At 67.3% G+C, this 27136-nt stretch overlaps 3 protein-coding genes across 4 annotated transcripts; 2 read left to right on the top strand and 1 right to left on the bottom strand.

Annotated features, from left to right (window-relative positions):
- Nucleotides 1-2579: 2579 nt before the first annotated feature.
- On the top strand, nucleotides 2580-24143 carry LOC115338511 (adhesion G protein-coupled receptor L1-like; the record flags this gene model as incomplete). The annotated part of the gene is given in 24 exon segments (XM_030007110.2): nucleotides 2580-2613; nucleotides 9169-9356; nucleotides 9358-9970; nucleotides 11082-11287; nucleotides 11290-11482; nucleotides 12377-12480; nucleotides 13405-13590; nucleotides 14439-14477; nucleotides 15045-15228; nucleotides 15501-15623; nucleotides 16360-16462; nucleotides 16464-16566; nucleotides 17502-17516; nucleotides 17518-17673; nucleotides 17767-17976; nucleotides 18264-18484; nucleotides 19369-19435; nucleotides 19684-19775; nucleotides 20374-20542; nucleotides 20996-21124; nucleotides 21526-21622; nucleotides 22191-22319; nucleotides 22953-22970; nucleotides 23361-24143. Coding segments are annotated over 24 exon segments (3759 nt in total), but the record flags the coding sequence as incomplete, so codon positions are not given.
- LOC121233147 lies at nucleotides 5468-7580 on the top strand. The gene is made up of 2 exons (XM_041121985.1): nucleotides 5468-5586; nucleotides 5700-7580. Exons 1-2 carry the CDS (start codon nucleotides 5565-5567, stop codon nucleotides 6857-6859), a joined length of 1182 nt encoding a protein of 393 aa, XP_040977919.1. The 5' UTR covers nucleotides 5468-5564; the 3' UTR covers nucleotides 6860-7580.
- A 1581-nt stretch (nucleotides 24144-25724) lies between the features above and the next one.
- On the bottom strand, nucleotides 25725-26527 carry LOC115338513 (POU domain, class 4, transcription factor 1-like). Of its 2 annotated transcripts, none has more exons than XM_030007112.2 (2): nucleotides 25875-26527; nucleotides 25725-25831 (listed from the first exon to the last, which is right to left on the bottom strand). In XM_030007112.2, the coding sequence occupies exons 1-2, from the start codon at nucleotides 26442-26444 to the stop codon at nucleotides 25745-25747; spliced, it is 657 nt and encodes a 218-aa protein (XP_029862972.1). In that variant the 5' UTR covers nucleotides 26445-26527; the 3' UTR covers nucleotides 25725-25744. The 2 variants fall into 2 exon arrangements, with proteins under 2 accessions (XP_029862972.1, XP_029862973.1); XM_030007113.2 differs by having other exon boundaries at nucleotides 25777-25843; nucleotides 25887-26527.
- Between the last annotated feature and the right edge of the window lie 609 nt (nucleotides 26528-27136).

Genomic DNA, 27136 nt, shown 5'->3' with positions numbered 1-27136 from the left:
TCCACATACGCTCTACTCTCCCGTCGCCCGCTGCCACCAGCCCCATCTGAGGGGATCTGGCCCTCAGTGCCCCCCCTCTTTGGGGTCCTCAAACCCTGTGTGTGTCCCCCAAAATTGGGGCCAGACCCCCATGTCCCCCCACTTGTGGAGATCCCCCCGCCGTGTCCCCCCGACTTGGGGTTTGGCCCCTGTGTCCCCTTGGTTTGGGGGGGCTGTGACCCCCAGGGCCCCCCCATGGGGCTCTGTCCCTCCCTCCCCCCACTTAAGGGGCCCATTTGGGGGCTCCGTCCCCTGTGTCACCCCCGGGGGGGGTCCGTCCCCGCGGGGGGGTCAGTCCCATCTCTCCCCAGGCGCCGTCGCGGGACCCCCACCCCCACCCCACCCTCCTCACCCCCCCTTTGCTTTGCAGCCGCTGCTGAAGCCGCCGGAGGGAGAGCGCCGGAGCCCCCGGCACTGGGACACGTGGCACCGGGACTCATGGGGACGGCGCCTGGCACACGCTAAGCACACGCTGGGCATGCTCACGCACGCTAAGCACATGCCGAGCACACCCCTACATGCCAAATACACACCTGGTGCAAGCTAGTGTGTGCTAAGGAAGCCTTGCACATGCTAAGCACGCCATACGTGCTAAATAACATGCCTGGTGCAAGCTGGTGTGTATTAAACTCACCTGCACACAATAAGTACGTGCTAAACACACCGTACATGCTAAATATACGCCTTGTGCTAATTAAGCCCCACACACGCTAAGCAAGCATGTATATGCTAAATACGTGCCTGGTGCAAGCTGGCATGTACTAAGCACAGTCCTGTACATGCTAAGCACATGCTAAGTGCACGCCTGGTGCAAGTCAGCACATGCTAAGCACACCAACACACTACTTGAGTGCCTGGGATACACTTCTACCTGCTAAACACGTTTGTTGGGAACTAGCACATTAAGTACAAGCGCACGCACATGCCTGGCACATGCCAGTACATGCTAAACACATCTGCAGCACATTTGTACATGCCAAAGACATGCTAAGCATGTTAGCACATGCTAAGCGTGTGCCTGTGCACACGCAGCTGGTGTCTTGCGCTTGTTGGCACACAGTGAACATGCCTAGCGCATGCTAAGCACATGCCTGGCATATACTAATCCACATGAAGCATGCCCAGTGCACATGCTAAGCACACGCCTGCTGCGTGCTGGCCCATCCCGCCCCCCCCCACACCAAGCACACGCCTGAACACGCCCAGCGCCCGCTCCCCCATGCCAGCCACCCCGTCCCCTCCGGTGCCGTGTGCCACAGTGCCTTGGGGGGGGGGGGGGCTGTGTGGGGTGTGGGGTGGAGTGGGGGGGACCGTGGGGCAGGGGGAGGTGTGGGGCGGGGGTGCGGGCGCCCTCTTCCTTTGCAGGTCTGCGCCGTGGGGCAGAGCCCCGCCGTGGGGCAGAGCCCCCCATCGCTGCCGTGGGGCAGAGCCCCCCCCCCCCCCCCCCCCATCGCCGCCGTCTCTCTCTCTCCTTCACTTCCTTCCTCCAGGGCTGGGGGGGGGGCGGGTGGGGGGCCTGGGGGGGGGGACCCAACCCCCCCCCCCCCCAGAGCTGGGGTCAGGAGTGCGGGGGGGGGGCCCTGTGCCCCCTCCAGCCCCCTGTCTGTCCGTCTGTCCGTTTGTCCATCATCTCTAGTCCCCCATCCGTCCATCATCTCCATCCATCCTTCTGTCTGTCTTTTCGTCCATGGGTTTGTCCGTCTGTCTGTCCCTTCTTCTGTTGGCTCTTCTTTCCCCCCAGCTGTCCATCTGTCTGTCCGTCTGTCCCTCCTTCTACTTGGCCCTTTTTCCATCCCTCTGTCCAGCCTTTTGTCCATCTGTCTGTCCATTCATCTTCCTTTTATCCATCCGTCTAGCTGTCCTCTCCTTTCCCCCATCCCTCTGTCTATCCTCTCGCCCAGCCTTTCACCTATCCATGTATCTGTCTGTCCATCCCTCTGCCTGTTCTCCCACTCATCCTTCCAAGTGTCTGTCCATCTGTCCTTTTATCCGTCTGTTTCTTCATTCCCCCATCCGTCTGTCCATCCTCCCTTTCATCTTTCCCTCTGTCCATCCATTCCTCCTCTCCGCCATCTCTCTGTCTGTCCTCTCACACATCATTTGTCCATCTGTGTGTCGTCGTCCCCCTGCTCCGTGTCCATCCGTCCTTCCCCCCTGGGGGCACCCAAAACCCCTGGGGGGGTGGGGGGGCACAGGGACCCCCAAAATGGGCTCAGGGACCCCAAAAGCGGGGTGCAGGGACCCCGGGTGCCCCAGGGGGCCGGGGGTGGGGGGGGGCACAGGGGCTCCCCGCTGTCCCCAAGGTGGGGGGGGCTGTCACCCCCCCCCGCCCCCCCCAAGCCCCCCCCCGGGGCCCCCCCAAGCAGCGGGGCCGGGGCTGGGGGGGCCGAAGCCATTTAATCTCTTTTCTCTTTGTCTCCTCTCTCGCCCCCCCTCCCCCCGCCCGTGTGTCCCCATCCCCCCCCCGCACCCCCTTGTCCCCCCCCACCCCCCTTCCCCTCCCCTCCCCTCCCCTCCCCCGCTCTCTCCTCCTGCCTTTTCTTCCGGTGCTAAAAGTAGAAGTGGAACAAAAAGGTAACACGACCCTTCGCTCCGGCCCCTGGGACCGCCCGGCCCCCCAAAACCCCCCCAGAACCCCCCCAAAACCCTTTCTGACCCCTCCTGAGCTCCCCTGGACCCCTCTGAGCCCCCAACACCCCCCCCCAAACACCCCCAATACCCCCCCTGCCCAGCATCCCTGAGCCCTGTTCCCCCCTGGTCCTGTACCCCAAAATCCGCTGTTTTCACCCCAAATCCTGACCCCCTGTACTATAGATGCTGCACCCCAAAATCCCCTAACCCCCTTAAATCCTGACCAATCCTGTACCCCAAAATCCCCTAAAGTGGCCCCAAATCCTGACCCCCTACTGACCTGCACCCCAAAATCCCCTAAACTGGCCCCAAATCCTGCTGATCCTGAGTCCCCAAATCTTCCATCTTCAGCCCAAATCTGGCCCCCCATCCCATCGATCCTGCACCCCCAAATTCCCCTAACCCAGCCCCAAATCCTGACCCCCATCTTATTGACACTGCACCCCAAAATCCCCCATCCTTACCCCAAAACCTGACCCCCCCCATCCCACCAGTCCTCCACCCCAAAATCCCCTATTTTTGCCGCAAATCCTGTCCCCCTTCCCCGATCCTGCCCCCCAAAACCTGTCAGCCTCATCCCCCCCGCTCCTGCTCCCCACATCCCGATGTCCCCCCTTGCACCCTCAAACCCCCCTGTCTGCACTCCAAAATCCCTGTGCCCCCATCCTGCCCCCCACCCTCCCATCTGACCCCCTCAAATTCCTCCAGCCCCCCAAAACCCCTTCCCTGATCCTGACACCCATTCCAAACACCCTCAAATCCCCCCTGAACCCCCCAATCCCCCCCTGAACCCCCAAACCCCTCCACATCCCCCCACATCCTCACCCCCCCCCACACCCCCAACATCACAGAACACCCAATTTCCCCCGGTTTTGCCCCAAACCCGACCCCCTCCCCCAGTTCCCCCCGATCCTGCCCTCAACCCCCAAATCCCACCTTGTGTCCCGTTCCTCCCTCCCGCCCTCACCCCCCCCCACCTCGCTCCCCCTCTCCCTGGGCTGGGGGTCCCTGTTAGCACAGGGGCAGGAGGGGGTTAATTGCCCCCCCCCATCTTAGTTATAATTGGTGTCTCCCAGGGCCCCCTGGATCCCTCTGGGCCTCCCCAGTGTCCCCTTGGGGGTCCCCAGGACCCTCTGGGACACCCCTGAGGTGCCCCCAGACCCCCCCAGGACCCTCTTGGTTCCCTCGATGGACCCCAGGGTGCCCTGGGACCTCCCAGACCCCTCCAGGGTCCCCTTAGGGTGCCCCCAGAACCTTCTGGGACATCCCCCCAGCACCCTTGGGGCTCCCCATGTCTCCTTGAGGGACCCTGGGGACCCCCCAATTTCTCCCTGGGGACCCCCAAACCCTTCTGGGACACCCCCCGGCACCCCCTTTGGGGACCCCAGTGTCCCCTCGAGGGACCCCAGGACCCCTTGGGTCACCCCCAGACCCGCCAGGACACCCCAAAGTGTCCCCAGGGACTCCCTAAGTCCCCTTGAAGGACCCATGGAGACCCCCAAAGTGTCCCTAGAGCCTGGGGGGGGGCAGGGGGGCCAGGCCGGGGTGACACATCCTCCCCTCCCCCCCGTCCCCTCCTTCCCCCCCTTCCTGCCCCCCCCCCGGGGCCGGGGGGGCCCCCCCGGGGCGACGCCGTAAGTACGGAGGGGGGGAGTGGGCTGGTGGGGAGTGGGGACGGGGTGGCCCCGGGGGGCACCCAGTAGCCCCGCGACCCCCCCCTTGTCCCTCCATCCTCCCCCCCCCGCCAGCCGTGGAGACCCCCAGATGCTGCAGAGGCACCCCAAAATCCACCACCCCCACCCCACCCCCCCAAGAAAAAAAACAAACCACCCATCCCCCCGGCCGAGCCCAGGGGCAGGACAGGCCGGGGCAGCTCGGGGGGGGCCCTGGGGCAATTTGGGGGGGGCTGCGGCAGCTCGGGCCAGGGGGGGGCCTGGGGCTGTTTGGGGGGGGGCACTTGGGGGGCAGCAGTGACAGCTGGGGGGCAGCCAGGACATTTTGGGGGCAGTCAGGATACCTGGGGGGGGGGGGGGGGAGCAGTCAGGGGTACTTGGGGGGCAGGGAGCATTTGGAAGGGCAGTTGGGGGGCAGTTAGGGAAGTTGGGGGGCAGTCAGAGTGGCTGGGGGGTAGTTGGGGGGGACACTTGGGGGCAGTTAGGGCAGTTGGGTGGCAGTTAAGGCAGTTAGGGTAATTGGGGGGCAGTCAGGGCAGTTGGGGGGGCGGTTAAGGTAGTGGGGGGGTAGTTGGGGGGCAGTCAGGGCAGTTGGGGGGGCAATTAAGGCAGTGGGGGGGCAGTTAAGGCAGCGGAGGGGTAGTTGGGGGGGGCAGTCAGGACAGTTGGGGGGGCAGCCAGGGCACTTGGGGGGCAGCAGCGGCGCAGCCAGGGTTGAAGCCCCCCCCCCCATGTCTTTCTCTCTCTCTCTGTGTGGGGGTGGGGGGCCGGGGGGGGCGGGGGGGGGGGGGCGGGGGGGGGGCCGGGGCCGGCGGCTTCTTCCCACAGGTGCCCCAGGAGCGGGGCCGCGGCCGGGGGGGCGGGGGGGGCCCCTAACGTCTCTCTCTCCTCCTCCTCCTCCCGCAGGGCCGCGGTCCTCCCGCCTCGCCCCCCCGGACCGCGGGGCCCCCCCGAGCCTGTGAGTCTCCCCTCCCCCCCCCCACCCCCGGCCCCCCCCCCCCCCGCGGGGACCCCCCGCCCCTCCCCCCCCGCCCCCCCCACCCCCGGGGGCAAAGAAAGGGGGTGCACGGGGAGGGGGGGGCTCATGCGTTCATGGCCCTCGTGCACGTGCGGGTTCTCGTGCACACACGTGGGTCCTAGTGCACGCACGTGGGTCCTCGTGCATTCGTGGGTCCTCGTGTATTCACGGGTCCTCGTGCATTCACGGGACCTCGTGCACGCATGGGTCCTCGTGCACACACGGGTCCTCATGCACACACAAGGGTTCTTGTGCACATGCACGGGTCCTCGTGCATTCACGGGACCTCGTGCACGTGTGGGTCCTCGTGCGCACACGGGTCCTCGTGCGCACACGAGGGTTCTTGTGCACGCACATAGGTCCTTGTGCATTCACAGCCCTCGTGCACACACAGGTCCTCATGCACACCTGGGTCCTCGTGTGTTCACAGCTGTCATGCACGCCTGGGTCCTCATGGACACATGAGTCCTCATGCACACACAGTTCCTCGTGCACGGGTGGATCCTTGTGCACACATGAGTCCTCGTGTACATGTGGGTCTTGGTGCCCTTGCAGTGCCTCGTGCACAGGTGGGTCCTGGTGTATGCACGGTCCTCGTGGTTTCTCATGTAGAGGTTGGTCATCGTGCATTGATGGCTCTCGTGCACACCTGGGTCCTCGTGTGCGTGTGGGCCATCGTGTATTCACGACCCTCATGTGCATATGGGTCCTCATGCCTTCACGGCCCACGTGCACACCTGGATCCTCGTGCGCTCACAGCCCTTGTGCGTGTGTGGGTCCTTGTGCACACCTGGGTCTTTGTGCACACAAGTCCTCGCATACACACAGGTCCTCGTGCACATGTAGTTCCTCATGTGCGTATGGGTCCTCGTGCGTTCACGGCCCTCGTGCACATCCAAGTGTGCTCTTGTGTGTACACGTGGGTCTCGTGCATGCACAGTCCTTGTGCTGCCGTGGCCTGTGTGGACCTTGTGTGTACACGGCCCTCGTGCACGGCCGCCATGCGCACGTGGGGTCCCGTGGACAGCCCTCGTGCACACATGGCCCTCGTGCACCCCCCGCCCCACGGCGCCGTGGCGGGCACCTGCGTTGCCGTGTACACGTGTGTGTGATGGGACACATAGGTGAGCACATGGGGAGGTGGAGGCACACGCGTGTGCAAGCCACATGCATACAGCAGCACACACATGAGTGCACACACACCCGTGCAAGGGCACACACGTGGGAGGTGAATCCCCACCAACACTCACATGTGAGTGTGCATGTGCACTGGCAACGCACGTGCACATGGGAGCACACGCACACGGGAGTACATGGATATGTGGGCTCTTGCACACATGAGCATGTGGGCACTGCACGAGCTGGCGTCCACACGTGTGCACGCTCACGTGTATGTGCAAATGCACGGTCATGTGAACACGTGTGCACATGCAACTTGTGTGCAAATGCACGACCAGGTGAACGTGCACCCACACACGTGTGCGCGCCGCAGACTTAACACATGTGCACGCGCATGGCTGCATGAACATGCGTGTGCACACCTCAACCTCACGCACATGCGTGCAAACGCACAGGTGTGTAAACATGCACTCACACGTGTGTGCACCCCTTGAACTCGGCGTGTGCAGACATGAACATGCGTGCGCACAAGTTCACACGTGCATGGCCATGTGCAGCCACGCGCACACGCCTGTGCGTGCCTCCAGCTCACACACCCGTGTGCAAGCACACTGCCACGTGTGCACACACCCACACGTGCAAGCACGCACCCGTGTGCGCACCCACAGCCCCCGCACACGTGTGTGCGCACCCGTAGCCCCCCCGCGCACGCGTGTGCTCGCCACAGCCCCTCCGCACACGTGTGTGCAGGCAGTGCCGCTGGCCCACACATGTGTGCGACACATGGGGTCTCCCCTTGCACACGCGTGTGTGCATATGCCCCAGGCAGGGGGGGGTCAGGTCAGGCTGGAGCCCCCCAGAGCTTTGGGGGGGCAGATGCCTGGGTGCCTTTGGGGGGGGGGGGGGGGTCAGAATAGGGGACCCAGACACCTGGGTCCCCTAAGGAGGGGTCGGGGGGGGACACACCCGGGGTGACATCACGCCCCCCCCACAGTGGGGTCCCCAGCCTGGCCCGGCCACCACGGGGGGGGGCCACCACGTCCCCCCATCCCCCCCAACCCACCCCCCGGCACAGAGACCCCCGCTGTAGGGGAGGGGGGAAATTTTTGGGGGGGTGTGTCTCTGCCCTGGGGGGGGGGGTTCACACCCCCACCCGTGTGTCGTCCCCCCCCCCCCCGTGTCCCCCCCCCGCCGTGTCCCCCCCTTTCTCTCCCCGCAGCGCTAACCCCCCCGTTTCTCTCCCCCAGCCTCTCTGCAGCCGGCGCCGGACAGCGGGACCACGCGCTTCCCCCCCCCCCCGACCCCCCCCCACCGCACCCCCAAACCGGGGGGGTCCCCCCATACCCCCTCCCCACACCGGGGGGGTCCCCCCGTCTTCCCCCCCCCCCATGTCTCCGTCGCGCTCAATCAACCCTGGCTGTGGGCCCGGGGGGGGGGTGGGAAGAGCCCCCCCAATTTAGGGTCCCCCCAATTTAAGGCTCCCCTGTTTTAGGGCCCCCCCCAGGGAGAGCTGCCCCCCCCCCCCTCAAGGTGCTGCCCCTCCCCAAAAGGGGGGGCCTGGACGCCTGGGTTTGCTGGGGGGCATGGCCCCCCCTTGTCCCCACGGTGGGGGGGGGGACAGACGGGGTGTGTCCCCCCCCCCCCCGTCACCCCTGCCCCCTCCCTCCATTTTGTCTCCTTCCCTCTGTCCCCTCCCCGGACAAGGGACCCTCCCTCCCGTGTCTCCTTTCCCCCCCCCGGGGTCCCCAATGTCCCACCCCCGGGGTTGGGGTCCCCCCAATGTCCATCCCCCCCCCCCCCCCCCCGTGGGGCCCCCCCCGGCCGCTGATGAACCGCTTCTCTTTTCTCTCCTGCTTCTTGCTGTCCCCCCCTGTCCCCTCCCTGTCCCCACGGCTGGCCCTGTGTCTGTCTGTCCCCCACCTTGACCCCACGGCTGGCCCTGTGTCCGTCTGTCCATCCCCCCCATCCCCATGGCTGGCCCTGTGTCCGTCTGTCCCCCTGTCATCCCCCCGTCCCCATGGCTGTCCCCACCTGCTCTCTGTCCCTCTGTCTGTCCCCATGTCATCCCCATGTCCCTGTGTTCACTGCTGTGTCTCTGTGCCTGTCCCTGCGTCCCTCCGTCCCCATGTCTGTCCCTGTGTCTGTCCCCACATCCGTCCCTGTGTCTCCCTGTCTACCGCTGTCCCCTGTATCCATCCCTTTGTCCTTACGTCTGTCCCTGCCCCCTGTGCCTGTCCCTCTGTCCATCCCTGTGTCCCCATGTCTGTCTCTGTGCCCATCCCCATGTCCCCGTATCTGTCCCCTGTCCCTCTCTCTGTCCCCATGTCTGTTCCTGTGCTTGTCCCTCTGTCTGTCTCTGTGTTCCTGTACCTGTCCCTGTGTCTGTCCTTGTGTCCATCCCCATGTCCCCCGTCTGTCCCCATGTCCATCACCATGTCCCCCTGTCCTTCCCTCTGTCCCCGTGTCCCCATGTCTGTCCCTGTGCCCCTCTCTCTATCCCTCTGCCTGTCCCCATGTCCCCACTCTGGTTCCTCTTCCCTGTATCCATCTCTGTGCCCCTGTACCCATCCCTGTGTCTGTCCTTGTGTCCATCCCCGTGTCCCCTGTCTGTCCCCATGTCCCCCCGTCCTTCCCTCTGTCCCTCTGTCTGTCCCCGTGTCCCCCCCCCCCCCCCCCCTCGCCCCGCAGTCTTCGTCTGCCCGGGCACCCTGCAGCGCATCGGTTCCCCCACCTCCAGCCACGAATCCCAACACCAAGCCGGCGCCTGGTGCCGTGATCCCCTCCAAGCCGGCGACCGCCTCTACGTCATGCCGTGGGTGCCGTACCGCACCGACACCCTCACCGAATACGCCTCCTGGGACGACTACGTGGGCGCCCCGCCACACCACCACCTACCGCCTCCCCAACCGCGTCGACGGCACCGGCTTCGTCGTTTATGACGGCGCCGTCTTTTACAACAAAGAACGAACCCGTAACATCGTTAAATACGATCTCCGCACCCGGATCAAAAGCGGTGAAACCGTGGTGGGCGCCGCCAACTACCACGACACCTCACCGTATCGCTGGGGCGGTAAAACCGACATCGATTTGGCGGTGGATGAAGACGGGCTGTGGGTTATCTACGCCACGGAGGGAAATGGCGGCCGGTTGGTGGTCAGCCAACTCAACCCCTACACCCTCCGCTTTGAGGGGACGTGGGAGACCGGCTACGACAAACGAGCGGCTTCCAACGCCTTCATGGCTTGCGGCGTCCTCTACGTCATCCGTAGCGTCTATGTGGACGATGACAGCGAAGCCGCCGGCAATCGGGTGGCTTACGCCTTCAACACCCGTGCCAACCGGGGGGAGGCAGTGGAGATGGCCTTCCCCAACCCATACCAGTACGTCTCCTCCGTCGATTACAACCCTCGCGATAATCAGCTTTACGTCTGGAATAATTACTTCGTGGTGCGATACGGCTTGGAGTTCGGACCGCCGGATCCGGGGGCCGGTGAGGGGGGCAGGAAAATGGGGGCGGGGGGTGGTGGTGGGAGGGAGAGATGGGCGGCTTGGGGGGAGCCCTGGGGGGGCTGGATTTCTTCTGGGGAAGCCCTGGGGGCTTGGGAGGAGCCCTGGGGGGTCCCGGTTTACTTTGGGGGTTCCCTAGACACACGTGGGCAGCTCTGGGGGTCCGGGTTTACTTTAGGTTGGAGCCCCAATGCCTGGGAGGAGTTTTGGGGGTCTGGGTTCATTCAAGGGGGAACCCCAATGCCTGGGGGGAGCCCTGGGCTTCCTACTTTACTTTGGGGTGCAGCTGCAATGCCTGGGGGGAGCCCCAGGTGCTTAGGGCGAGCCCTGGAGGTCTGGTTTTAATTTGGGGGTGCCCCAGACACCTGCAGGCAGCCCTGGGGGTCCCGGTTTACTTTGGGGTGCCCCAGACACCTGCAGGCAGCCCTGGGGGAGCCCCACGTACTTTGGGGTGCAGCCCCAATGCCTGGGAGGAGTTTGGGGGGTCTGGGTTCATTCAGGGGGGAACTCCAATGCCTGGAGGGAGGCCTGGGGATCTGGGTTTACTTTGGGGGCACTCCAGACACCAGTGGGCAGCCCTGGGGGTCCCGGTTTACTTTAGGGGTGCCCCAGACACACGTGGGCAGCCCTGGGGGTCCTGATTTACTTTGAGGGTGCCCCAGACACCTGCAGACAGCCCTGGGGGACCCGGTTTACTTTGGGGGTGCCCCAGACACATGTGGGCAGCCCTGGGGGTCTCGGTTTACTTTGGGGTGTAGCCCCGAAGCCTGGGGGAAGCCCTGGGGGTCCCAGTTTACTTTGGGGGTGCCCCAGTCACTGGGAGGGAGCCCTGAGGGTCTGGGTTTGCTGGGGGGTGCAGCCCCATGTGCTTGGGGGGGGCCCTGGGGTCCAGGTTAACTTTGGGGGTGCAGCCCCAGATATCTGGGGGTCCGGGTTCACTTTGGCGGTGCCCCACATACCTGGATTCCCTTCCCCCTGAAGCTGGGGGGCTGGGGCTGATGGGGGGCACCCCAATGCCCAGGTTCCTTGTAGGGGGGGTCAGGGGGGCTCCACCACACCCTGACCCCCCCCCCCTTCTTATCCCCCCCCCCCAGGTCCGGTGACGACGGCGGCCCCGAGCGCAGCTCCGGCGCGACCCACGGCAGCTCGGAGCTCGGCAGCACCCGGCCCCACCCCCACGGCAAGACGGGGACCCCTCACCCCCCGCCCGGGACCCCCCCCCGGGCCCCCCCCTGGCCCTGGCCCAGCCCACAGTGCTGCTACCCCCGGGGGACCCCCCGGCTCCCCGGGACCACCCAATAACGGGGTGGGGGTCCCACCGCCACCCCCTGCCACCCTCCCGCCGCCCGCCTGGGGGGGCCGGCGGGGGGCCCGGGGGGGGACCCGGGGGGGGGGCCGGCGAGGCTGTGCGAGGCGCGGGAGGTGCGGAGGGTGCAGTGGCCGGCGGCGCAGCAAGGGGTGGTGGTGGAGAGACCCTGCCCCAAGGGCACCCGCGGTATGGGGGGGGCAGTTCTTGGGGGCTGGGGGGGCCATGGGGGTACTGGGGGGCCATGGGGGTACTGGGGGAACAGGGGTCGGGGGGGGGTCTGGGGGCCAGGGGAGTTATGGGGAGCCAGGGGGGTACTTGGGGGAACAGGGGTCGAGGGGGGTGTTCTGGGGGGCTATGGGAGTTTGGGGGGGGTCCTGGGGGGGCTATGAGGTTTTGGGGGGGTCCTGGAGGCCAGGAGGGTTATGGGGGGCCAGGGGAGTACTGGGGCAACAGGGGTTGGGGGGTGTTATGGGGGAACAGGGGGCCCGGGGGGGTCTGGGGGGCTAGGGGGGGTATTGGGGGTACTGGGAGACCAAGGGTCAGGGTGTCCTGGGGGGTCAGGGGGGTTCTGAGGGGCTTGGGGGCTGGGGGGGGGGGGATCTTGGAGGGCTCTGGGGGTCCAGGGGGGCCGGGGGGGCAGTCCTGGGGGGCTATAGGGGCTGGGGGGGGTCCTGGTGGGCTATGGGGGGCGGTGTCCTGGAGGGATGGTGGGATTATGGGGGAGCTGAGGGGTGTCTTGGGGAGCTATGGGGGCCAGGGGGGATCCTGGGGGGGGTTCTGGGGGGGCAGGGATGTGTGGGATGTGGGGGCCATGGAGCTGGGGGGGGGGGGGGGGCTATGGAACCAGGGACTGTAGGGGATGTGGGGGGGCCATGGGGTTTGGGGGGGGCACTATAGGGGCTGCGGGGGTTTTGGGGGCTCTGGGGGGCTGGTTATGCGATGGGGTGGCTTGCCCCCCCAGGAGGCCCGTGACAGGGCTGGGGGCTGCAGGATCGGGGGGGGGGGGGGGGGGTCAATGGGGTGCCATGGGATTAGGGTTGTCGTTGACGCCTGCCCCCCCCCCATGCCCCCCCCCCCCAGGGATCGCCTCCTTCCAGTGCCTGCTGGGCCTGGGGGTCTGGAACCCGCGGGGGCCCGACCTCAGCAACTGCACCAGCCCCTGGGTCAACCAGGTGGCCCAGAAGGTACCTGGGGGGGGGGGGGTCCCAAAACAGGGAACCCCCCCCAAAATAAAGGCAGTCCTCCAAAATGGGGATCACCCCCCAATGGGGATGCTCCCCCAAAATGGGACACCCCCCCTCCCAAAATGGGGACCTTCTCAAAATGGGGACTTTTCTCCTGAAATGGGGGACCCCCCCCCCCCAAAACAGCCCTCCCTGCCAAAATGGGGTCTCCCCCTAAATGGGAACTATCCCTAAAACAGGGAACCCCCTAATGGAGACCCCCCCAAAACAGGAATCCCCTCCAAATGGGGACTCCTCCCCAAAACAAGGACCCCCCCCAAATGGGCACCCTCACCAAAATGGGGACACCTGCCAAAAAGGGGACCCCCCAAAACTGGGGGCACCCCCAAGTGGGGACTCCCCCCAAAACAGGGTCTCTCCCCTTAAAATGGGGACCCACCTCTGGGCCCTCATTGCCCCAGTGACCCCCCCCAGGGACCCCCACCACCCCTGGGATCCCCTCCCACAGCCCCCAACACCCCCACCTAGCCAGACCCCCCCCCAAAATCCCCCATAGCCCCCCAAAACCCCCCTGTGCCCCCCCCATACCCCTCCACAGAGAACCATCATGACATTCCCCCTCCCACAGGGACCCACCGGGGCAGGTGATCCTCACCCAGGGGGTTACCCCAAGATCCCCCCTATCCTTGAGACCCCCACCCACAGCCCCCAACACCCCCACCCATCCAGACCCCCCCCAAAATCCCCTGTGCCCCCCCTAACAGCCTTCCCCAGAGAACCATCACGATGTCCCCCTCCCGCAGGGACCCACCGGGGCGGGTGATCCCCACCCAGGGGGTTACCCCAAGATCCCCCCCCCGCCCCTGGGGACCCCCAGGGGGGATATCGGGGTACCCATCTGTGTGTGTTGTGTCCCCCCCCCAGATCAAAAGCGGGGAGAACGCGGCCAACATCGCCAGCGAGCTGGCGCGGCACACGCGGGGCCCCGTCTACGCCGGGGACGTCAGCTCGGCGGTGCGGCTGCTGGAGCAGTTGCTGGACATCCTGGACGCCCAACTGCAGGCCCTGCGTCCTGTCGAGCGCGAGTCCGCCGGCAAGAACTACAACAAGGTGTGTGGGGCGGGGGGAACCCCAAAAAAATACCTTACATGGGGGTACACCCTGTCCCAAGGTTGGGGTATGCCCAGCTCGGAAGATGATGGGGTATTCCTGACCCCAAAGATGGGGGAACCCCCGGCCACAAAACCTGGGGTCTTCCCGTACTCAGATCCTGAGGTTCTCCCGTGTCCAGAAGTTGGGGTGCGATTGCTCCAAATGTTGGGGTTCTCCTGCCCCAAGTGCTGGGGTTCTCCCCCAAATGTTGGGGTTCTCCTGCCCCAAGTGTTGGGGTTCTCCCCCAAATGTTGGGGTTCTCCTGCCCCAAATATAGGGCTTCTCCTGGCCCAAGTGTTGGGATTTTCCTGCCCAAAGTGTTGGGGTTCTCCTGCCCCAAATATTGGGGTTCTCCTGCCCAAAATGTTGGGGTTCTGCGCCGGATATTGGGGTTCTGCCCCAAGTGTTGGGGTCATGCTCCAGAAGCTGAGGTTCTCCTGCCCCAAATATTGGGGTTCTCCTGCCCAAAGTGTTGGGGTTCTCCCCAGAATATTGGGGTTCTTCCCCAAATATTGGGGTTCTCTTGCCCTAAGTGTTGGGGTTCTCCTGCCCCAAATATTGGGGTTCTCTTGCCCTAAGTGTTGGGGTTCTCCTGCCCCAAATATTGGGGTCCTCCTGCCCCAGACATCAGGGTTCTCCAGCGGCAGATATGGGGGTCCTGCAGCCCCATATGTGGGGGTCTCTGCCCCAAATGCTGGGGTCCCACAGCCCCATACATGGGGGTCTGGCAGCCCCATACGCGGGGGTCCCACGCCCCATGTGTGGGGGTCCCCACCTTGATGCCACCATTCCCCCCCCCCCCCAAGATGCACAAGCGGGAGCGCACCTGTAAGGATTACATCAAGGTGAGCTGGGCGGGGCGGGGGGGGAGAGTGGGCGGGGCCTATCAGCGGGCGGGGTGTAGTTGTGACAGGGGCGGGGCCTGCCCTGTGGTAGGTGTGGGGAGGCTGATGGGTGGGGTCTGGGAGGGTGGGGGTGTGGCTGGGGGCGGGGCCTGCGATAGGCAGGGGCTTTGCTGTGGAGGGAGATGGGCGGGGCCTGGGTGTGCCCAGGGGTGGGGCCTGGGGTAGACAGGCAAGGGGGTGGGTGTGTCCAGGGGCGGGGTCTCTGCATGGGCGTGGCCTGTAATAGGCAGTGGTGGGGGCTGTGCTGGTGGGTGGGGCCTGGATGGGTGGGTGTCAGGGTGGGGGGCTCATGGGTGGGGTCTGTGATGGGCGAGGCTTGGGGAAGATGGGCGGGGCCTGCGTGGGTGGGTGTGTCCAGGGGCGGGGCCTGTGGGTGAGCATGGCCCAGCATTTCCTTGCAGCTGGGAATGGTGGAGGCAGTGGGCGGGGCCTGTGTCAGAGGGTGGGGCCTGTTTCAGGGGGTGGGGTGAGGAGTGGGCGTGGCTAACTCTTGCCCCTCCCCTCCAGGCAGTGGTGGAGGCAGTGGACAACCTGCTGCGGCCGGAGGCGCTGGAGTCCTGGCGGGACATGAACGGGTCGGAGCAGGCGCACACGGCCACCATGCTGCTGGACGTGCTGGAGGAGGGCGCCTTCCTCCTGGCCGACAACGTCAAGGAGCCTGCCCGCTTCCTCGCCGCCCGCCAGAACCTGGGTGAGACCCCCTGGGCGGGGGTCCTCGTCCCCTCCCCAGGGTCCCTGGCAGGGTGGGGGAGACCCCCACCCACACACTTGGGTCCTCCTGGAGCACCTGGGTCCCCAGGGTCCTTCCCCAATCCCCTGTCCTCTCCCCCGCGATCCCCAGCAGGGTGGGGGAGACCCCCCCCACACACACCTGGGTCCTCAAGGGGCAGCTGGGTCCTCGAGAGAGCCCCATACGTGTGCGAGGACATGTGTGTGCGATGACACGTGTATGCTCTCCCCCAGTGCTGGAGGTGACGGTGCTGAACACGGAGGGGCAGGTCCAGGAGCTGGTTTTCCCCCAGGAATTCGGGGGCGAAAGTTTCATCCAGCTCTCAGCCAACACCCTCAAACAGAACAGCCGCAACGGTGAGGGGCTGGGGGGTGTCCAGGGGGGCACCTGGGGTGGTCTTGAGGGTCCTGGGGAGGGTCTCAGGGGGCCAGGGGGGGGACCGACGGGGGTCTTGAGGGTATTGGGGGGGTTAGGGGAACTTTGGGAGTGTCAGTGGAAGTCTGGGGAGGGGGAGTGCAGGGTTCAGGGGTCTTGGGAGGGGTTGGGGAGATTTTGGGGGGCTCCAGGGGAGGTCTGTGATGATTTGGGTGGGGTCTTGGGGATCATTGAGGAGATTTGGGGGTCCTGGGGGTGCTCAGGTGAATCGGGAAATTTGAGAGGATCTGGAGGATCCCAGAAGAGGCCGGGGAGGACCTGGAGTGTTTTGGGGAGGGTCTTTGGGCATCCCAGGAGACCTCAGGGGTCCCAAGAGGGTCTGGGGATATTTTGGGAGGATTTGGGGGAGGTCAGAAGGGTTTGGGGAGGCTCTGTGGGGTCCCAGGGAGATCAGAGGGCTCTGGGAGGTGTCTCAGGGGGGCCAGGGGGGATTTGGAGTATTCGGGGGGGCACTCCTGGGGAGACTTTGCGGGTCCCAAGAAGCTCTAAGGAGATCTTGGGTATATTTGGGGAGGATGTGGGGGATGTCAGAAGGGTTTTGGGGGGCTCCCTGGGGTCCCAGGGAGATCGGAGGTCTTTGGGGGGGGATTTGGGAGGTCCGGGGGAAGATTTGGGGGGGTGTCAGCAGGGCAGGGGTCTGACAGGCGGCTCCCCCAGGGGTGGTGAAGGTGGTCTTCATCCTCTACAACAACCTGGGGCTGTTCCTCTCGACGGAGAACGCGACGGTGCGGCTGGGGGGAGAGGTGGGGGCCCGCGCCCCCCCCCCTCGTCGTCAACTCCCAGGTCATCGCCGCCTCCATCAACAAGGAGTCCAGCCGCGTCTTCCTCATGGACCCCGTCGTCTTCACCCTGCCCCACCTTGAGGTGGGACCCCCAACCAGCCCCTGGGACACCCTGGGGCCCCCACCCAGCTCCAGGGACCCCCCCATCCAGGCTGGGGGACCTTTCTGGGGCTCCCACCCTTTCCCTGGGACCCCCACCCAGCCTCAGGAACACTCCAGGACCCCCACCCAGCCCCTGTTCCCCCCTGGGGGCTCCCTTTACCCCTTAAGACCCCCACCCAGCTTTAAGCACACCCTTGGGACCCTCACCCAGCCCGGGGCACCCACCTGGGACCCTCACCCTGTCCTTGGGACCCTCACCCAGCCCCGGGCACCCACCTGGGACCCTCACCCTGTCCTTGGGACCCTCACCCAGCCCCGGGCACCCACCTGGGACCCTCACCCTGCCCTTGGGACTCTCACCCAGCCCCGGGCACCCACCTGGGACCCTCACCCTGTCCTTGGGACCCTCACCCAGCCCCGGGCACCCACCTGGGACCCTCACCCTGTCCTTGGGACCCTCACCCAGCTCCGGGCACCCACCTAGGACCATCACCCAGACCCAGGCACCCACCTGGGACCCTCACCCTGCCCTTGGGACCCTCACCCAGCTCCGGGCACCCACCTAGGACCATCACCCAGACCCAGGCACCCACCTGGGACCCTCACCCTGCCCTTGGGACCCTCACCCAGCTCCGGGCACCCACCTAGGACCATCACCCAGACCCAGGCACCCACCTGGGACCCTCACCCTGCCCTTGGGACCCTCACCTAGCCCCGGGCACCCACCTGAGACCCTCACCCTCTCCTTGGAAAACCCCATGTAGCCCCAGGGACCCCGCTGCGACCCCCTGTGGTCCCTGAAACCCTCACCCAGCCCTCTGGGATCTCCCCTGGTCCCCCTCCCAACCCCAGGGACAGCTCCCCCAAGCCCCAGACACCCCCCCCAACACCCCCCCCTCCCCTCTTTCCCACCAGGCGAAGAACCATTTCAAACGCCAACTGCTCCTTCTGGAATTACTCGGAGCGGTCGATGACGGGGCACTGGTCGACACAGGGCTGCCGCCTGCTCGACACCAACGCCACCCACACCTCCTGCGCCTGCAGCCACCTCACCAACTTCGCCGTCCTCATGGCCCACCGCGAGAGCGTGAGCTTGGCGAGGGCCGGGGGGGACACACCTGACAAGTTTGGGGACGCTTTGGGGGGGGCGGCGGATGGTTACACCCCCTTTTTTTTACAGTACCAGGGTCGGTTGAATGAGGTGCTGTTGTCGGTGATTTCCTGGGTGGGCATCGTGGTGGCCCTGGTCTGTCTGGGCGTCTGCATCTCGGCCTTCTGCTGCCTGCGGGGGCTGCCCTCCGACCGCACCACCATCCACAAGAACCTCTGCATCAGCCTCTTCCTCGCCGAGCTGGTCTTCCTCGTCGGCATCGATAAGACCCAGTACCAGGTCTGGGGGCTCCCGAGATCCTCACGGGGAACCCCGTGGGACCCCTGCGATGTCCCATAGCACCCCACAGCACCCCAGGGCCTCCTGCAACCCCCACGGGACCCCCTCCATCCCTTGGGGCCCCCCCCCATGGCACCCCCAGGACCCTCCAGTGCACCCCAGGGACCTCCACAGCACCCCAAGGACCTCAGTCCCCGCAGGTGTCCTCCCCCATCATCACGGGGTCCCCTCGCCATCCCTTGTGTCCCCCCCCCCATCCCCACCACGATGTCCCCCCCACCCCACAGGTGGCCTGCCCCATCTTTGCGGGACTGCTGCACTACTTCTTCCTGGCGTCCTTCTCCTGGCTGTGCCTGGAGGGCGTCCATCTCTACCTGCTGCTCCTCGAGGTCTTCGAGAGCGATCTCTCCCGACGCAAGTACTACTACGCCGGCGGCTACTGCTTCCCCGCCGTCGTGGTGGCCGTGGCCGCCGCCGTCGACCACCGCAGCTACGGCACCGACCAGGCGTGAGTGCGGAGGGGGCGGGGCTGGGGGCGGGGCTTGAGTCCTGGGACAGGGGGGTGGAGCTTGAACCTTGGAGGCGGGGTTTTCCCTGCTGTTATGGCGGCTGCTGTGGGTACTGACCGGGTGTGAATGGGAGCCTTGAGGGTGGGGTCTGAGTGCTGGGGGTGGGGCCTGAATCTTGGGGGTGGAGCCTGGGCCATAGGGGCGGGGCTCTCCCCACTGTCATGGTGGCCATGGGTGCTGTGGGCATTGACCAGGTGTGAACGGGAGGGGGGGCTGGGGGCGGGGCCTAAGCCATAGGGGCGGGGCTTTCCCGGCTGTCATGGTGGCCATGGCTGCTGTGGGCATTGACCAGGTGTGAAGGGGAGGGGGGGGCTGGGGGCGGGGCCTAAGCCATAGGGGCGGGGCTTTCCCTGCTGTCATGGCGGCCGTGTGTGTTGATGTGGGAACTGACCAATGGGGGCTGGGGGGGGCGGGGATGGAGCCCTGGGGGTGGAGTCTGAGTCATAGGGGCGGGGCTTTCACCACTGTTGTGGTTGTGGCTGCTGCTCTTGACAATGATGAGGGGGTGGGGCTTGGGGTATTGGGGGCGGGGGCTGCCCCCTGGAGGTGGGGCTTGGTCCCTGGGGTGGAACCTGAGCCTTGGGGGTGGGGCCTGGCCTCTGGGGGCGGAGTCTGAGCCCTGGGGGCAGGACCTCAGTCCTTAGGGCAGGGCCTGTGGTGCATGGGCGGAGCCTGGCCTGTGGGGGCGGAGCCTGGCCTGTGGGGGCGGTGCCCGGACCAGGAGGTGTGGTCTAATCTAAACCCTGAGAATGGTACCTGGGCTCTGGGGGCGTGGCCTCCCTCCCAGGGAGGGGCGTGGCTCCGACACCCCACCCACCCCCAGGTGCTGGCTGCGTGTGGACAACTACTTCATCTGGAGCTTCATCGGCCCCGTGGCCTTCGTCATCCTGGTCAGGGGGGGCCCAGGGGGGCTGGGGGGTCCCACCGATGGGTGGGGGGTGCGGGGGGGTCCCGCCGTGGGGCAGTGGGTGCTGGGGACCCCGACCATGGGGCAGCAGGTGCTGTGGGTCCCCCCATGGGGTGGTGGGTGCTGCGGGGCCCGGGGTACCCCATGGAGGATGCTGGGGGGGGGGGGGGCTGGGGGTCTTGCCGTGGGGCTGGGGGTGCTGCCGTGGGGCACTGAGGGCCATCCCTGCAGGTGACGCTGGTGTTCCTGCTGGTGACGCTGCACAAGATGGTGCGCAGCTCTGCTGCCCTCAAGCCCGACTCCAGCCGCCTCGACAGCATCAAGTGAGGCCCCAAAACGGGGGAAGCCCCCAAAAAGAGTCTCTAGGACCCACCCCCCCAAATGAGGAAGGGTCCCTGAAATTGGGACCCCCTTCCATGAGGCCCGAAACAGGGACAGACACCCCAAAACCCACACCAGCAGTGTAAAACTGTACCCTGGAGTGGGGAGAGATGCGCCAAAATTGGGACTCCCTGTGGGACAAACACAGACAAGACCCCCCCCACGTCCCCCAAACCCTGTGGCCCCCCCCAGGCTGGGGGTGCTGGGGGTCCCTGTGCCCACACCCCAAACCCTGTACCCCCCAAGTCATGGGTGCTGGGGGTCCCTGACCCACCATGCCCCCCCAATTCACAGGTGCTGGGGGTCCCTGTGCCCCCTTAACGTCCCTGTGCCCCCCAAACTATAAATGCTGAGGATCCCTGACCCCTCCCGTGCCCCCCAGATCATGGGTGCTGGGGGTCCCTGCTCAACTTTGTCCCCCAGTTCATGGGTGCTGGGGGTCCTTGCTCAACTTTGCCCCCAATTCGTGGGGTGCTGGGGGTCTCTGCCCCCCACCCTGACACCCCCGGTGTCCCGTGTGTGTCCGTTCCCCCCCCCCAGGTCGTGGGCGCTGGGGGCCATCGCGCTGCTGCTGCTGCTGGGGCTGACCTGGGCCTTCGGCCTCCTCTTCGTCACCCGGGAGTCAGTGCTGACGGCCTCGCTCTTCACCGCCTGCAACGCCCTGCAGGGCACCTTCATCTTCGTCTTCCACTGCGCCCTCCAGAAAAAGGTGAGGGGGGGGATCCAAGAGTGGGGGGCACACTGAGGGGCACCCAGGGGTGGCGGCCTGGGGCAGGGGGTCAGCGTGGGGCACCTTTGTCTTCCTCTGAGCTCTCTGGAAAAAGGTGAGTGGGGGGCACCCAGGGGTGGGGGGTGGGGGGGCATGTGGGAGCACCCCAGCATGGAGGTATGTGGGGCAGGGGGCTCAGGGATATGGAGGGACCTGGGTGGGGGGTACACTGGTGGGGGGGTCTCAGGAGAAAGGGGGGTGCTGGGGGGGGGTGTCCCACGGATTTGGGGGCTCTGGGTGGGGGGGGGTGACCCTTGGGGGGGTCTGCGGGTGGGGGGACCCAGGGGTGAGGGATCAGTCCTCCAGAAGTTGGGCTCCCCAGGGTGGGGTGTCCCCTGTGGGGGGGGTCCCTGGGGTGCTGCCCCCCTCACCACCCTCGTGCCCCCCCACCAGGTGCACCGGGAGCTGAGCAAATGCCTGCGGCACACGTCCTGCTGCCTGCGCAGCCCCCCCGGGACCACCCTGGGCGCCCTCAAGACCTCGGCCATCCGCACCAACACCCGCTACTACACTGGCACCCAGGTGGGACACCCCCCCCGGCACCCCTACACCCCCCTATGGCACCCACAGATCCCCCCCCCAGCACCCCCAGACCCTGCCCCCCTCTCCCCCCATTGGTGACACTGCCCTGGGGTGCAGGTGACAGACATGGGGGGCCTTGGGATGGTGGGGGGCACCTAAGGGTGGGGGGGTCCCAGGGTGTTGGGTGTCCCCCACCCACGGGGGGGGTGGCCTGTAGGGTTCCCAGGGTGGAGGCTGCGGGGTGACAGGGTGGGGGTCTCCAAGAGAGGACGGGGGTCCCCAGTAGTGATGGGGCTTGGGGAAAACGGGAGGTGATGGGACCCTGGGGGTCGGGGGGTCCCTGGGGGAGATGGGTCCCCAGGGTGGGGGTCCCAGGGGTCCCAGCCACGCTCCATCCCCAGAGCCGGATCCGGAGGATGTGGAACGACACCGTGCGGAAGCAGACGGAGTCCAGCTTCATGGCGGGGGACCTGAACAGCACCCCCACCCTCAACCGAGGTGAGACCCCCATCCCTGCCCTTAAGTGAAGTGGGACCCCCGGGACCCCTCTCAGGACCCCCTGGGACCCCTACCCTCATATGAAGGTGCAACCCCAGAACCCCACCCCTGCCCTCAACCCACGTGAGACCCCCAGGCCCCCCCGGGACCCCCAACCTTAACCCAGGTGAGACCCTGAGACCCCCCCCAACCAAGACGAGACACCCCTTAGATCCCTCTGGGGTCCCGCAGCCTGAGGTGAGACCCCCAGAATCCCCCCTGGGACCCCCCCAGGACCCCCTAGACCCCTCCAAGACCCCCTGGGACACCCACCCTTAGCCCAGGTGAGACCCTGGGTCCCCCCAAACAAGACGAGACACCCCTTGAATCCCTCTGGGGCCCCCCAGCCTGAGGCAAGACCCCCAGAACCCCCCCCATGACTCCCCCAGACCCCTCTGGCCCCCCCTGGGACCCCCAGAAACCCCCTAGGACCCCACCTGGGATGCCCTGGGACCCCTCCAGGACACCCTTGGGACCCCCCCAGGACCCCCCACCCGGATGGGCGCTGACCCCCCCCCCATTCCCGCAGGGACGATGGGGAACCATTTGCTGCCCAACCCGGTGCTGCAGCCGCGGGGGGGCTCCAGCCCCTACAACACCCTCATCGCCGAGTCGGTGGGCTTCGCCCCCGCCTCGCCCCCCGCCTTCACCTCCCCAGGTGGGTACGGGGGGGGGGCCCGGCCCCCCCAAACTCCCCCCGTGTCCCCACAAACCCCCTAGGACTGCCCCCCACAGCCCCACGACCCTCCCGTAGCCCCACACCCCCTCCTTCAGCTGCCCAGGTAGGTTTGGGGGGGGGGGGGGAGTCCTGGCCCTGTACCCCCATGTGTGTCCCCCACGTACCCCCCAATTTCAGCTCCCCAGGTGGGTATGAGGGGGCTCAGCCGCCCCAAACTCCCCCTGTGCCCCCACAAACCCCCTGGACCCCCCCCCATAGCCCCCCTCCCCTCCATTTTCAACTCCCCAATTTTGGGTGCCCCCAAATATCCCATGCACCCCAAAGTGCCCCCCACCTTCACCTCCCCAGGGAGATACGGGGGTACTGACCCCCCCAACCCCCCCCCAAGCACCCCCATCTCCCCAACTGCCCCCCCCACCTTCATCTCTCCAGCAGAGGAGCCCCCCGGTACCCCAAATACCCCCCCCCATCCCCCAAATCACCCCGAATCCCCCCACCTCAGGGGCTGGGGGGGCTTTGGGGGAGCCATGGGGGAGTGATGCGGGGCTGGGGGGGTGATGGGGGGGGCTGGGGGGGGCAGGGTCCCTCCCTAACTGCTGTCTCTGTCCCCAGGGAGCTTCCGCGAGACCAGTAAGTGCCCCCCCCCACCATGTCCCCCTTGTGCCCCTCCCAGTCCCCTCATGCCCCCCCCCCTCTTGTGCCCCCCCCAGAGTCCCCTTGTGCCCCCCAAACCCTTGTGTCCCCCACTTCCTTGTGCCCCCCCCCCCAGTCCCCTTCTGGCCCCTACCCTCCACGTCCCCTTGTCCCCCCCCCCAGCTGACACCCCACAGCTGCGTGCCCCCCCCCGTCCCCCCTGTGCCCCCAAGTCCCCTTATGCCCCCCCCCCTGCTATTCTGCCCCCCCATCCCCTCCTGTCCCCCCCAGATCCCCTCGTACCCCCTCACCCCACCCTCCCCGGCCCCCCCCCATACCCCCCCCCCCCCCAAATTCACGCTGCTGACGCCCCCCCCCTCCCCACAGAGCCCCCCCCGGGGGGCCCCCGCGATCCACCGGAGCCTCTTCCCCTCAACGGCAACTTCAACAACAGCTACAGCCTGCGGGGGGGGGCCCGAGGGCGGGGGGGGCCCGGGGCGGGGGGGGCCGGGGGGGGCCCCCCCCGAGAGCCGCCGCGGCCCCCCCCGATCCCCGCCGCCCTGGAGAAGATGATCATCTCCGAGCTGGTGCACAACAATTTGCGGGCGGCCGCCTCGCACGGGGGGGGGCTCCTCCTTGCACGGGGGGGGCTCTTCCTCGCACGGGGGGGGATCTTCCTCGCACGCCGCCCCCCCCCCGCCCCCCCCGCCCCCCGCCGAGCCCCCCCCCCGGCGCCCCCGAGCTGGGACTCCTCTACCAAGAGTTGACGCGAGCCCAAGGGGGGCTGGGACCCCCCCCCGAACCCCCCCGGGACCCCCGTCACCCCCCCCCGCCCGCGCCCCCCCCCACCTCGGGACTCGGCCTATCCCGACAGCAGCCCCGAGGTGCCCCCCCCCCGCACCCCCTTATCTGGGGGGGCCCCCCCGGGCGCCCCCCCCCGCCCGCCGCCCACAGCCCCGAGGCCTTCGGGGGGGTCGAGGGGCCGGGGGGGGCCGAGCCCGACGGGCAGATGCAGCTGGTCACCAGCCTCTGAGCCGGCCTCGCACGAGGGGCCGGCCTCGCACGAGGATCCCGCCTCGCACGAGGAGCCGGCCTCGCGGGGGGAGCCGGCCTCGCACGAGGAGCCGGCCTGGCGGGAGGATCCGGCCTCAAGCGAAGACCCGGCCTCGCACGAGGATCCAGACTCGCGCAAGGATCTGGCTTCGCACGAGGACCCGGCCTCGCACGAGGGCTTGGCTTTGCACCGGGGACCGGTCTCGCACGGGGGCCTCACTTCACACGGGGACCCAGCCTCGCACGTCGTCCTCACCTTGCACGGGGACCCGGCCTCGCACGGGGACCAGGCTTTGCACGAGCGCCCAGCCTCAACCGGAGACCAAGCCTCGCACGAGGGCCCGGCCTCACCCGGAGACCCAGCTTTGCACGAGGAGCCGGCCTCGCACGAGGATCCGGCGTCGCGCGAGGACCCGCCCTCACACGTCACCCCAGCCTCGCACGAGGACCCGGCCTCGCACGTGGACACGGCTTTGCACGAGGACCCGGCCTTGCACGAGGACGCGGCCTCGCACGAGGGCACCTCACTGCCCCCCCCCCAGCTGGACATGGGCCCTTCGTGCCCCCTCCGTGTCGACACAAGGGTCCTCGTGCCCCCCCCAACACCGGACATGGCGGGGGGGGGTTCCTCATGCCCCCCACCCTGGACATGGGGGGGCCCCCCCCCCCCCCGAGTGGGGGGATTTTGGGGGGGGGGCCCAGCCGGAGCTGGGGGTCCGACAGCCCCATTTCGGGGGGGGGGCCCCCACCAAAAGCCATCCGGGGGGGCCCCCCGTGTCCTTGGCAGCAGCAAGCCGGGGTGAGGGGGGGGGGGGAGCTGACACCCCCCCCCCCAAACTGAGGGGCCCCCCCCCAAAAACTGGGGACCCCCCCCCGGCCGACACTTTTGTTGCCAAAAAACCCCCCCCCCCCCAAAAAAAGAGACACATTTTCCTTGTAATATAGATGTAAATGGACCAGCCCCCCGGGGAAACTGAGGCACGGGGGCCCCCCCCCCAAAACTGCCCCCCTTCCCCCCCCCCAGGGGGTCCCCCCATCCCGGCGGGGCCCCCCCCTGAAGCACAAGCGCCCCCCCCCCCCCCAGCTTGGGGGGGCCTCGCCGCGCTGTACATAGGGATGGGGGGGACCCCCTCGGGAATGACCCCCAAAAATGGGGGGGGCGGGGGGTGTGAAGGGATGAGGACCCGCCCCGCCCCCCCCCCCCCCAGGGCTTGGGGACCCCCCCTGGGGTCTGGGGACCCCCACTGAATTTGGGGACCCCCTTCTGTATTTAGGGGACCCCATATTTTGGGGACTCCCCCCAAGTTTTGGGGACACCCCCCCCAGAATTTGGGGACCCCCCCGGTATTTAGGGTCCCCATCTTTTGGGGTTCTCCCCATATTTTGGGGGGACCCCGCATATTTTGGGGACCCCCCAGGGTATCAGGGAACCCCCCTAGGTTTTGGGGACCCCCTGAGTTGGGTTAGGGGGGGCACATGGGGGTCCAGCCCCTCCCCAGGTTTTGGGGTGCCCCTTCTTCCCCCCCCCCTTAGCAGAGGGGGGGCACCCCACAACCCACTTTGGGACCCCCAAATTTAGGGGGGGAGGGGGATTTTCCCCCCTCTCCCCCCCTTGGATTTGGGGTCCCCTCTCCCCGCCCCCCCCCCCGGGGTTTGGGGGGGCCCCTTCCCCCCCCCCCCCCCCCCAATTCTGCCAAACCAACTTTGGGTCGAGTGCGTCAAACCAACGAAACCGGAGGAGGAACCAGAGGGGACACGGGGCCACCACGGGGCCACCACCAGGACAGCCAGGGCCACCACAGGAAGAGTCAGGGGACAGCCAGGGCCACCAAGGGGCCACCACAGGAGAAGCCAGGGGATGGCCGGGGCCGCCGCGGAGGTGGCCAAAGCCGTTGCCAGGACCAGCAAAGGGATGGCCAGGGCCACCGAGGCCATCTTGGGGACAAGAAGGGCCACCGCAGCGACGGCCACCACCAAGGCCACCGCTGAGACATCCAGGGCCACCGCAGCGGTGGCCAAGGCCACTGCCACGACCACCAAAGGGAGGGCCGGGGCCACCACAGGGATGGCCACTGCCAGGGCCACCAAAGGGACAAGAGAACAGCCAGGGCCACCAAGAGCCTGGTCAGGGCCACCATGGGGACAGTCACAAGCACCGCCAGGGCCACCGAGGTGACCACAGGGACAGCGATGGTCACCGTGGGTGAGGGCCACCAAAGGGGCCGGAAGACAGCCAGGGCCACCAAGGCCACTGAGGGGGTGGCCAGGGCTACCACGGGGACCGCCAAGGCCACCGGGGAGATGAGCAGGGCCAGCACAGGGACGGCCACCACCAGGGCCACCACAGGTGGTCATTGAGGGGATGGCCACTAGCAGGGGCACTGCCAGCAGGGACAGGGCCACCTCGGGGATGGTCATGGCTACCGCAGGGTCAGGGCCACCATGGCAGTGGTCATGGCCACCATGGGGATGGTCAGGGCCACCACGGGGATGGTCAGGGCCACCACAGGGTCAGGGCCACCACGGGGACAGTCAGGGCCACCATGGGGACGGTCAGGGCCACCATGGAGTCATGGCCACCACGGGGTCAGGGCCACCATGGGGACTGTCATGGCCACCATGGGGACAGTCGCGGACGGGAACCAATAAAGGTGACACCAGTTCTTGGAGCGGGGTCGGAGCCACCTTGTCTGTCTGGGGGGGGGGGGGACGACACGGGGGTCTGGGGGGGGACACGGGGGACGTGGGGGTCCCGGGGGGGGCACAGGGTGGTCAGAGGGTCCGGGGGGGGGACAGGGTGACCCTGGGGGGGGGACAGGGGTCCGGGGGGGGCAGAGATGCCGCGGGGGGTTGCGAAGGATCCAGGGCGGTGCCTCCTGCCCCCCCCCCCGCCGTGTCCTGACTCCGCCCTCAAGCCCCGCCCAGGAGGCGGGGCCTCCTCCCAGTGACCACGCCCCCGGGGGTGGGGGTCCCTTCACCTTATGGGGGGGTGGTCCTGCAACCGCGCGCCACGCCCCTTGGCCCCGCCCCGCCCGGCGTTCCCAGGTACCCCAGACCACGCCCCCCAGGCCACAGACTCCGCCCCCCCGAGGTTATAAATCCCACCCACC

This window comes from Aquila chrysaetos, unplaced genomic scaffold, assembly GCF_900496995.4.
Source record: "Aquila chrysaetos chrysaetos unplaced genomic scaffold, bAquChr1.4, whole genome shotgun sequence".
Lineage (NCBI taxonomy): Eukaryota > Metazoa > Chordata > Aves > Accipitriformes > Accipitridae > Aquila > Aquila chrysaetos.
Note: the sequence above shows the minus strand (reverse complement) of the source record. Positions and strands in the feature narration are given on the sequence as shown.

Coding starts and splice junctions, on each gene's coding strand:
- LOC115338513 (XM_030007112.2), bottom strand. CDS start 26,444: ATGACCATCCCCGAGGTGGCCCTGTCCCTGCTGGCAGTGCCCCTGCTA. Junction 25,832..25,874: donor CCCCGGCCATCCCCTGGCTT/CTCCTGTGGTGG, acceptor GTCCCCTGACTC/TTCCTGTGGTGGCCCTGGCT.
- LOC121233147 (XM_041121985.1), top strand. CDS start 5,565: ATGGGTCCTCGTGCACACACGG. Junction 5,587..5,699: donor GGGTCCTCGTGCACACACGG/GTCCTCATGCAC, acceptor TGCGCACACGAG/GGTTCTTGTGCACGCACATA.